Here is a 12,617-nt window from a genome sequence, read left to right as displayed (position 1 = left end):
ATATATTTATTTATTTATTTATTTATTTATTTATTTATATCCATAAAAAGAAATGAGAAGAAAATTATTCAATGTTTAATATTTTTTTATACAATAATGTTTCTTAGACTTTGTCATCCTATTCGAATGAATGGCATCTCATGAATGCATAATATTTATGAATAAGTAATTTCTATACACGTTGATGCGTATATGAATCACAAATACCAATAAATAAATACTTCCAATGGAGAGATTAAATGAATGGAACGGCATTATATGCAAATAGTAAATATATACATACACGCACAATTGAATGTCTAATAAAATCACAAATCGCTCATCATATCTAAATTGTACTTATAATATATAATCATGTAAATCGCAAAGAAACTATTCATCTTTCACGAGACGATTACTCATTGTACTTTCACGAACATTGGTATTGTCAATATTATTCGACAAGAGAACAACTATTAACCGTCAATGCAGGTGCATCAGCTGGCGACGAAGATACAGAAGATGAATTGGAATACGGTGGAGAATCGCGAGCAACAACGCTTCCACGTGGAATGCAATCCGCCATCAGTGCGGCTACTAATTCCTTGCCGCGACTATCTGTGCCGAGCGCGCCGACTGGCTTGACGACGACATCATTGTCATCGTCATCTGCAACAACAGCAGTAACGTCGACCTCGTCATCGATGCACAAGGCGCACAGTGTCTACCATTTCCTGCCACAGCACAGCGGCGTCAAATCCGCTCGATATCGACCTCCCGGCTTCGCCAGAAACAGCAATATCGGATCCGGCGGGATCGGCAGCGGACCCAAACGTGCCGTCAGTGCACCGGGCCTGCAAGTTTCCGGCTCACAATCGACCACCAACAAGCGAGATAATTCCAGATCGAGGAGGCAGCAGACGATGTCGCTCACGTCGGGTAGGTCATATTATATTCATGTTTCTTTAAACAATCGTCCATAAAAAGTCGAATACTTTCTAATTATAGATTTCCTGACAATTTTATTTTTTATTATATCTTTATTTCAGGCGTTGCATATTAGTGCTTTCTAATTTTTTTTAGATTTTTTAAAGATCAATACATAGTGAGAAGAGAATGTATGTGTAATATTTTAATAGATAAATTCTTAGAGTTCTTCTCGTATACTGAAATTCTGATTTATTTCTTAAGCTACTTGGATAATAACTTTTGCAACTAAAATATCAATGTACTTTCTCGTAAAACTTTAGGAAGGTCTTGTAATTTTTTAATGGACAATCTTTATAATGGGAGAAAGTATGGGAGCGACTTTTGATATATTCTTACAGTCATCAATTATATGTAGAATATTCTGCTATTTTAAATCTCATTACATTTACGGTAATATAATAACAGTGAGTGATCATTATTTATTATATGTATGTGTTTTATTAAATTATTTTTTTATTATACAAAAATGAAAAAAGACGGAGAGAGAACGTATTTCTCACGTTTAAATCTGTAGGCTAAAGTTTTGAGAGACAAGGAGAAAGCGCGCATGGATAAAAGGAAATTCAGTCGGTGGATATGTGTGATTCCTGCGTGATAAATTAGGCGGTCGCATCGTCACGCACACGTAGCGCGCACCATGCAAATGATTAAGTGTAAATATGAAATTATACGGTGAGCGTCATCGTAAAGAAAAATGCACGGCAAAAGAGAAACCGTTTGTAAATTTCTTTGTAGGTGAACGGCGGGAAACGAAAAGTTTTCGGAAATTTAAAACGCATAGTTTCTCAGTAATCTTATCTTATTTATGTTCAGTCTGTTTACTGGATGAAACAAGTAATAACTTTTTCGAAAAAATTTTCTTATTCGATAAAATTTTATTAAGCAAAATTAAATCTTTCTGAAAATTTTTATCAAAAAGAAATTGCCTGTTACACTTCAAAAATGTACTGTTGAACGATTTTATCATGAGAGAAAGAGAGACAAGGGGCTATATTGTATACTTATACATGCGCGAGAGCGAACGTGATTTTTATCTGTAAACTTGAACAATCCGAGTGACGGCAAATTCTTTAGTTGTCTCCTCTGAAGGCGTAAACGCTGCGAAAATCGGGATATTGCGAGAGCGTACTACTCGTCGCATAAAATTTGATGTAATATCAAGTCTGAACTAATTCTCTGATACCTTCTTATTCGTTACACACAACATACACACACACATTTTTTTCTCTGGCATAAATTCAATTAATTCATTTACAATCATGAATCACGATCATGATCCATTGCTTGATCATACATCATAAAGTTTCATTTTTTGGACATCATAATATTTATATTTTCATCATCATTATATTTTCTTGGCCAGCACTTGATTATAAAACACGATCATGACACGCAACCTTTATGAAAGTACCTTTTATCCTTCCGCCAATAATGTTATATATATCTTTTTAAAAAAAAGAAGAGAATAAGTAGATTTCATAATATGTTAGAAAAAAATATATATCGAAGATATAAACTATAAAATTAGTAGATAGTTCAAGGAAAAACTTTTTCAGGGAAAAGTTAAAACCTTAAATATACGATAAATGAGAGACAAAAAATATACTAAATGAATCCGAAACTATTCATTTTAAAATATTTATACAATATTTATGAAAAGTTTATTTTAATTATTACAATTAAATTATTATAATATAAAGCAGAAATCAAAAGAACTATCCAATATTCCATATTCTAACTATCCATATTCGATTATTAAAAAAATAATATGGAATGTTACAATTAAAAGTAGCTATGATTTTATACAAAAATAATTTTATTTTCTAATATAAAAATCTTTGAAATTAAATTCTACGAACGGATATTAATTTGCAGATTACACAAATTTTAACTAGAATGAGTCTTTGTATCCATTCTCTTGTTTATCATATTGGGAAATATATTCTTCGTTTCTTTGGAAATCAGAGCTCTTCTGAAGACGAACAATTTCTCTTGCGTCCTCCAGTTTCTGAAGTATACGGAAACAATCGCCTCTGTTTCTTTTTCTTTGCAAAATACGGAAAAACGCGTGTGCTGTTTCATTTTTGCAGAGAATGCGCGTTTTTATGCACGACAAATAGAATGCGCACACTGATAACGTGGCGCGTTCGTTCAGGTGCTCACCCATGTGTAACAGGTGCAACTGCTTTATTACGAAGTTTCCCTTCTTTTCTCCGACATCCCTATCGAGTTCCCCGCAGTTCCCGCACGACAATCGATAATGCCACGCAAGGGCCACTCCTCGCACCCGCACGCACTCCGCATGTGCGTACCTTGTTAAACCTTTCGCCCTGTTATTCTCATAATGCGATGTCGTAAAAGCAACATTTGTGCATATTCAACATCATAAATTCGCTTGCTTGTAACGAATTTAATTTATTGTTCCTCAGTTTCCACTTTATTTACCGAATTTACATGAAACATATATTTTCGTGAGTATTTGCACATGAATAAATCAACAGTTTGAATGTTTTCATGCACCATTATGTGTTTGACCGGCTTATCGATCGGTGAAATATATCGCAACGTTTGTCGAGCATTAACCCAGTCTACTTTTGAATGTGAATGTCTCTCGATAATAGTTTAACCTAGCTATGTTTTTCCTGCCTATATAACAAGTTATCGCAGTTAAAAATAGTGGTTAGAAAGAACCAGTTGCAACTTCAGATACCGTTAAAAACGTTCTTTGTTTTGATATTTCTCGCTAAAAAAATATATTCTTATTTCTTATAATAGAGAGAGAAAGAGAGAGAGAGAGAGAGAGAGAGAGAAATTAATTAATTTCTTTTAATATATCTATATTTTATATGGATCTTTCAAATCTAAATACATACATTTAAAGTTATAATAATTATATTATATTTTCATACAATTCTAATGTCATGATAAATAAAAGTTTTATATTAATTATTTTTTAATTCAATATGCAATATATAATATGCATTATGCAATATGTAAGAATTAATATTTGTTATATATTTATTATATAGTTTTATTTAAAACTAAAATAAGTAATATTATTTACAAAATAATTTTTTCTATCCATATTAATAATGTTGCTTTAAACTCAGCAATTATCTATATTAATTGCAATAAATTAACTTTACTCCGATGAAATTCAGTTTTTGCTGTTCAATATAGTATCTAATGAAATTATAAGGTCCTTGCCACTCCCGATTCCAACTGCGTCTCTTGCGAATCGATAACGGAGAAAACCACTCTTTAACTCATGATTCGAGGAAAAAAATCGTGTGCATAAAATTTCATCATCGAACGATTATTCTTTCATGTATGAAATTCTGTTTACGAATAAAAGTTTCGTTTAAAATAGAATTTAATGTCAATGTGATTAAATTTTAAACTAAATATTATACATAAAGAGGAAAGCCTCCTATTATGAGATAAGCGCTGAATATGAGATAGCGGCATTTCTGCTAAACGCTATCTATTGATTCCACCATAAATTTATTGCTCTTGGATTGAAAAGTATTTAGTAGAAAATTCATTATTAGATCATGTCTGTAGTCATTGTAAAACAAGATTTTAGAATTTGGATGTCTTCAAATTTCATTGAGATGAGCTTTTAAATTTTGTTTATTATTTAATAAATAAAAATTTAGCAATAAATTTTTCATGTAGTGATAGAGTTACGGTCATACTAAAGAAAAATACGGGATATGTTGAATTGTTTAATTACAAAAGATTTGAGATTTAATTAGATTAATTTGATCGTAAAACCATAATAGAAATCATAATATGAGTTACTCAGGGTATTTCTAATATGAAATAATGCTTCTATGTTATAGTGAAAATCATTGCTAAAGTATAAATGTTATTGTACAATAATAAAAAAGACAACCGGAATGAACGAGTGCTTATTTCTGCAAGGTACTTGCAGGCCTGGCTGTGTTTGTTTGCATTTAAGAAGCATTAAATAAAGTTTTTAATTAGCAATACTGATATACTTCGCGTTTTACTATCGATTTCGGGGCATCTCATATTAGAAGCACAATTTTTGGACTTTGCGATTTGCTCACTTTTTACATTTCTTTAATTAAAAAAAAAAATATGATTTGAATTAAATTTTATATAACGTTATCTTAAAGCTTATTAAATTCCCTTCAAAATGATCTATTGTTTTTTTAAATTTTGCCTATAGACTTCTAGCATTTATCCAAAATGAACTCAGTATTTCATAATAGGAGCTCCTCTAATATTTAAGTTTAAAGTAGTTGATATGTATTCATGGATAAAAATACAAAATAAAATACGTAGAATAAAAATCCTCCTATAATTAAACGTCAAAATAAAATCTTGTTCTATTTATGCTCCTTACTTTGATAGTTCTCTTTAATATACAGTATTACATACATCCATTAATCGATTCAACGCTTACTGGAGCAAAGTCGAGCTCGAACTCGATAAAAAATACATACTCTGATTAAATCGATTGAACATGAAAATTTTTTTAACATTATTTTGTCTTAACATTTTTTTATAAATGATGTATACAAAGTAGATATAAATTAAATATATTTTAAAGAAATTAAATTTATTTTTCTAAATATGTTTTATTTCTCTTTCAGTTTTTCAATTATTTAAAATTTAATGAATTTAATTAAAATATTTCATCTTAATTTTCTAAAAAAAGATAGATTTTTCGTAAAATTACATCAATACATCATGACTACCATATGCGGCTTACACACATTCTACGTTATATGTTGCTCGTTTGTGACTTCTGAGTCGCGAAACTCCATACTCGTTCACCAGTCAGACTCGTTCATCTTTTTTTGTTCGTTAGAGATCGGTCGGCGACAGGTTTACGTTCAACGTCATAGACATTGCAATGCTCTATATTCACCAACCAACGATGGTTGTTATGTTAATTAAACCAGATGAATTTTTGTGCGAATAAGGACTAATGCAACTTTTAATCACTGTTTTGCCGCAAGCAGTGCAGGATATTCGAGTTATTTTATTTCCATTGCATAACAAAGCTGTCTAACAGCAAATGTATATAAGGTATCTTAGATTATATTATAATGAAACATGGTTAATCAATATTAATTCTGATATAAACAATTCGTAATCTTTTTATGTTTCTTAAGAGCTTTGTTTATGCGTCACCGAAATATATAAAATGTAAAAGAAAAATTCCCAAAAACTAGAATTCTAGAACGAACGAATTGTGGAAAGGATTAAGCTGACGTTAAAAAAGTCAAAATATCGTTGAATATCGTTGCTGTGAGTTTTGAATGCGTGTCACGCTTTTTGTACGATTACTAGAAGGTTCTTCACTTCATGGACAATCATGAAATAGGACGCGTTACGTCTCTTATATACCCATCACTACTCCTTCAGATTTCTATGATTCATTTCGACCGATATTAACAAAATCGAGTGAATATGTTGCTTTGACCAATGTTGTATAAAAAGAAAATGCAGTATAAAAAATAAGATTAATTTTCTATATTGTTTTTCTTTTTTTTATTATTAATTTTTTACAGAAAAAATGATTTGATGAATGCATTTATTAATAGTTCTACCTAAATATTTATAAAGATTAATTTTTTTAAACAATCTTTCTACGTTTTAATTAATAAAAATACGTTTTTAATAAATATAGGTATTATTTATTAAAAATAATTAATATAAGATGTCGGAAGACTGTTTAAAAAATTTATTATAATCTTAATAAATAATTAAGTTTAAAAATATTTTCAATTAACAAAATTTTATTTCTGGCACTATCTACAGTGCAAAAAATATTTCATACAGAGAAAATATTTTTTTAAAAAAAGCTCTATTTTTTAAAAGTAAATATTCAGTGAGAAACAAATCATTGAATCATTGATGTTAAATCAATATCAATACAATGATTTCAACATCAATTTAACATCGATTCGTCATAATTGACGATTATTTCTTACTGATTAACAATTTATTTATAAAGAATAAAATAGACTGTACATTTCTTAAAATTATATACCAAAGAGATGTGTATTAATTATAGAAAATATATTATCTGAAAAATAAGAAAAAATTAAAAATTGTAATTGTTGGATGCTCAAAAAGTATTTGTACAGTTGAGAAATTTATCTTCTAAAATCAGGAATACATGCGAAATTCGTTTGTTTTTATTAAAACAGAACATATTCATAAAATATATTGCATAAAATTAGAATATATTCATAAAATATATTGCATAAAATTCACAGAATATATTGCATAAAATTGCTAATTAATGTTATTTTCTACAAATAAGACTTTTTTTATAAAAAAATTTCCTTGTACGAATACTTACTGTATGTTACTTAGAAATTAATTAAAACAACTCTTTAGACATTAATTTATTACAGTAATACATCCTGCATGCTTTGATAGAGTAATTTGATAATTGCTAATGCGGATTATTGCGTATGTGGTGAATCGTATACATGCATACAATCCTTTCCACGATTCTAGCAAATAACTCCGGTAGTGAAATAATTTAATTATTCTCAAATACGTACAATAGCGTTTTTTAAAAAAAAATATACGGAATAGATATCAAACATGTAAAAAAAGAAAAAAATGATAACAAAATAAAATAGAATGATTGATATCGAACATGTAATAAATAATAAACGTGTAATGCCGGAAAAATTGAATAAAAGCATTTGCCAAAGTAACATCTGACTAAATACAATTATAGAAATTTACTTATTAAATATATCACGAAAATGATAGAAATACGTATGAAGAGTTGAAAAATTAATTATATATTTATTCACCAAGTACATAATTTCTTTTGTAATTTCATTTGTATTATGTTTATTACGATTAACAGATAAATTTGCCTAATCGACCGTTTTGAAACGGATTGTGAATTCTCTTGTATCCAGCGAGGCACTACGGAACTTTCGCCCACGTTCTCAATGCGTAGTACTATGTCCCTGATACGGTGTTCACGTACGTGTACGCGTACATGTGAATAACAGGCGAATTGCGTCCATGCGATGAGAACTGGAGGTAGCAAGATTAAATTCGCAGAAAGACAATCCGATGGTGGCGAAATTATTGCTGACGAGACAGACGCATGATTACTTGCGCTCGGAAGGACCGGGTGATTTAATTAACCTTCCCCATCTCGTATTGCGTGGGACATGAACTCGCGGGAGTGTCTACGAGAATCAATCTTAATTTTAGTGACAGTCTGCGACGAACTAAATTACATACTACGAAATGTAAAACAGCTAATTCTCAGAAAATTAATTAAAAGAAAAAGAGACAAACTTTATATTAAAGAGAAAACTTTATATTAAAAACGAAAAGAATAATTTTGTTGAAGTATCTAAAAATTTAGCTAAATACAAATCTGAAAATTTTATTAGACTATAAAAATAATTAGGAATCTTAAGCACAATAAACGTTGTTATAAAAAGATTTGACGTTTTAACAACCATTTTAAGTGTCCTTTCCATGTAAAATTTAAAAAATTCAGTTTTAATTATACAGTAACGTATATGATAATATAATACTGTGATACAATATAATACAATTAAATGTGAAGAATGACTTTTCTTAGATACATCTATGTGGGATTATGACAAACTTTCTTTGACTGATGACGTCGAAATTGATAGAGCTCGCTATACACGTATTTGCACATATGAAAGTCATTTTTCTCAGACGAAGCGCGGCGATATCTTGCGTTCACCTTGGCACACATTCATCTATTTACAAAAGCTGTAAATTGATTCGCGCGCATCTAACTCTAACGTTATCGGAATGTTTATCGGACATGATTAGGTTGCATTGCAAAACAACAACTATCACGTTGATTATCGGTAAATAATATTACCCAACATTTAATTGTTCATTACAATCATTTCGCCATTATTCAGCATAATGTTGATCAACTTAACAGTAAGTAAAAAGCAAATGTCTGCTTTTATAACGTGACACTTACATAAGATACATTTAGGAATGTTTGCTTTTTATCTATTTTAACAAATCTACTAAATTTGCATATTGTTTCGCAAACATAATGCAGTCTATGCGCACAGACAGACAGATAAGTATCGTGTCAAGTTGCAAGAAACACAAATGAGAATCGTGAAATCGATAAACAACGAAATTTAACAATGAAATTTTAATACAAAAAAAGGTGAAAGACTGATCCAGAACAAATTAAAAATATATAAATATGAAATATATATTAAAAATTTAAATATCTAAGAAAAAAAATTTTTTAAATTGTATCATTACTTAAATAACATTCTTTTTTCGTGTAGGGATTTTCTGTATGATTTTACGACTTCTTCGTCAACAATTATCGTACCAAAAGTCGTTATCAAAACTCGCCAGATACTGGGCCTTGAACGTAAACACTGTTAACATGCTATTCGTTCAGAAAGGCAGGAAGGAAAAATATTATCACTGTCCCTGTTCCGTTTAGCTAAAGAACGAATGTTCTTTACATGAACAAATCCATCAGTATAACGAGTGTTTCGTTCTGCATTACATCTCTTTCGACATTTCCTATTATTATAATCAGCAAATATTAAATGTTATTTTATATATATAATATTATTACTTTTAATTTTAAATCTTTAATAATAAATAATATTCTTTTATTAGAGAGTTTAATAGAAAGTTAACGTGAGACAAAATCTTTATCTTCGTATAATTTAGTGAAACTCACTCTGATTTTCGTAAACTCGCTCCGAGGTATGAATCAAGACAACAAAATAAAAATAATTAGCCAGTGAGAAAAATTTATCTAGTCCAAAAATTGAATTAATGCAAAAAGAATGGCAAAGGGTACCCGTTATTCAACTTTCAAAGAATTTTCTACTCGAAAATCTTGGACCACTAGTAAAATTGTGCAACGTCTTGCTTCGAATTGTTTGCTAGAGTGCTGCTGTAGTTCTTGTTACGCGGGACAAAAAACAGATTCGCGTTCAAAATCGAATGATGCGAATAAAATGAATAGAGAAGAGAAGACGAAGTCCATCGAATTGCAGATTTCACCTATCGATTCTGTAAAATTGGAAAATGATAGTCGACTCACGTTGGAGAAAATTCCTCTGACAAAACGTAAATATGAGATATCGAAAGATGAGTTTCTGCAGACATCCAATGTCAACAGCGAAGCTTCATTGGCAAGTCGCAAGGATGATTTCTTGATCAATACCTCAGATTCAAAGAGCAAATTTTCGTTTGCTAGTGGAAGTTTGAACAACGGAATGAAATGCGTAATCGGAAGTCTGCCAATCCTTTCGAAGAAAGAGAAGAAATCACTGTTGATTATTAATGAGAAGAAAGCGTCACAGAGCGATTCAGAGCTAGAATTTCCCGCGAATATCTTCGCCAAATGCTCAACGCGATACGAACAGCAGAAAGAGTCCGCGATGAATATTCCTGAATTGATAATAAGTTAGTTAAAAAGCAACATAATATTAGACCTGAAGAGACGGCAAAAGTAGTAGAAAAATTTAATCGACATTATTTATAATTATACTTAATTAAACATAATATAATAAATATAATATAATAAAATATATATAAGTGCATATAAATATAATTCATATGAAAAATATAAAGACTTATGTGCGCAAATGAAAAATTATTTAAAACAATTACAAAAATCTTTAAATTATTTTAAAGTAAAAAATTTTAATTAAAATAGACAAATAAATTAAATACGACTATTATTATCATCTATAAATTATATCCTATATTATCTTATACATTATTGAAATTTAATTGAAATGAAGAATAAAATTAATTGATCGAACCAATGACAAAATTGTATTTACTAATATTTAGCAAGACCTTCGAAAGTATACTTATTGAAATGACATTGATGATTATTTTGAAGCTTGCATGAATATTTTTTTAAACAGAACTTTATCTTCTATTCTTGTTATCTCTTGACAAATTGGACACTGAATCAGTTTGAATAATCAAGTTTCCTTGTGATTATACATAGACGATGGAAGCAGTTTGTCGGAAGCATGCAGCACGCCAATTATCGGAGCAGGATCACGAGCAGGCTCTAGTCATACAGTCTTAGATATGGACGATATCGATCCGGGCCATCTCGCCACTCGGTCGTCTCTGTCGAGTCTCGGGGTAAGTTGTAATGCGGTAAAAATTTCTTGTTCGCCTATCGTGCATGGAGGATGGATGTCAGAATGCAGCTAGCTACGTTTCGAACCCATTGCCCTTCTTATTCCCAAGAGAAACCATATCTATTATTGCGATTTAACGCGAAGTAGATTGCACCGTTGCATCTCACTTGGATTAACAGAACGCAGACAGGCACACTCACCGGGAGAACGACGCGAACTTTACGACTCTGAGATCACCGTTCTAAAGTCCTCACGACCCTAATTCTCGCGATTCCAGGCACGTTCGGACTCGATGGCGTCGGTATACAGTGGTGCGGGTGAGGGACGTTGTTGTCGATCCGTGGTAGTCACAGGTGAGGTAGAATTCGCCTTGCAGTACGACTACAAGAATTTGACGTTTGAGGTGCACGTGACCAAGTGCAAGAACCTCGCGCCAGTAGATGTAAAGCGCAAACGATCGGATCCGTAAGTAGCCCAGCTTTAAAGCTATCATAATGTGCGTCTACTTAGTCGTCCATTTTTTTTTTATTATATTTAAATAGAATAAATTTCATTATTTCTTTATACAAAAATATATAATTTAATCTTATTCTCCGTTCATACTTCGTTTTACAAATATTTTTTATAAGCATTGCTTATAAAAGATAATATTTTGAAAATTAAATATGTTCAGATTTTTATAATTTTTTTATTTTTTTATTCTTTTTTCCTTCTCCCAGATACGTCAAGGTATATTTGCTGCCAGATAAATCGAAAAGCGGTAAAAGAAAGACGAAAGTGAAAAAACACACATTAAATCCAGAGTTTAACGAAACATTGAAGGTAAGTTGTCCAACGTGAATTGGCATAATCATCCATTGCTTGTTTGCATGACAATTAGAGATGTTTTGTCATCTCGCGATTTTAGTTCCATATGAGTCTGGGTGGTCTGGAGACAAGAACACTATGGCTGACGGTCTGGCATTCGGACATGTTCGGTCGCAACGATTTCCTCGGCGAGGTGCGAATGCCGCTGGAAAACAAGATATTCGACGATCCAACGCCACATTGGTATCCTCTTCAAGAGAGAGTAAGTTTGCGGCTCATATAATATTAAAATAATGCAGATAACGGCTTGACTTTCCTTCGAAAAATTAAGAAGCGTATCTCGAAACTTTAAAACTATAGAATCACTAATCGTTTCCGAGTGAAGTAAGTCCCTGTTCATTGTGCATCGGATAGGTTACATCATTGTGCATTTAGTAGATTGCGTCACTGAACATTCAGCAGAAAACGTTACTATTCATTCTTTCCGTCGAAATGCAGGATGCAACTTCAAAGCTGTTTAAATAAAATGCTTTCGATGTGGTCCGATATAAGCGCATGCAGAGTGTAAATTCTTCTTATACAAATAAGTATTGTATGTGTTGTAAACATAATCAAATATACAGTTTTAATTTCTTTAATTTTTTTAAATCAAGAACCAACAGCAGAATATCGGATTATTTA

The 12,617-nt window shown here is 30.9% G+C and overlaps 1 protein-coding gene across 1 annotated transcript in view; it reads left to right on the top strand.

Moving 5' to 3' along the window:
- Nucleotides 1–12,617, top strand: part of LOC108691820 — a 42,142-nt gene that overhangs the window by 23,473 nt on the left and 6,052 nt on the right. The window contains exons 10-14 of the mRNA XM_018199734.1: nt 472–918; nt 10,988–11,130; nt 11,407–11,594; nt 11,849–11,951; nt 12,037–12,198. Coding sequence (XP_018055223.1) covers nt 472–918; nt 10,988–11,130; nt 11,407–11,594; nt 11,849–11,951; nt 12,037–12,198 — 1,043 coding nt within the window. The remainder of the gene's footprint in view (nt 1–471; nt 919–10,987; nt 11,131–11,406; nt 11,595–11,848; nt 11,952–12,036; nt 12,199–12,617) is intronic.

This window comes from Atta colombica, unplaced genomic scaffold (genome assembly GCF_001594045.1).
Source record: "Atta colombica isolate Treedump-2 unplaced genomic scaffold, Acol1.0 scaffold52, whole genome shotgun sequence".
Classification (NCBI taxonomy): Eukaryota; Metazoa; Arthropoda; class Insecta; order Hymenoptera; family Formicidae; genus Atta; species Atta colombica.
Note: the sequence above shows the minus strand (reverse complement) of the source record. Positions and strands in the feature narration are given on the sequence as shown.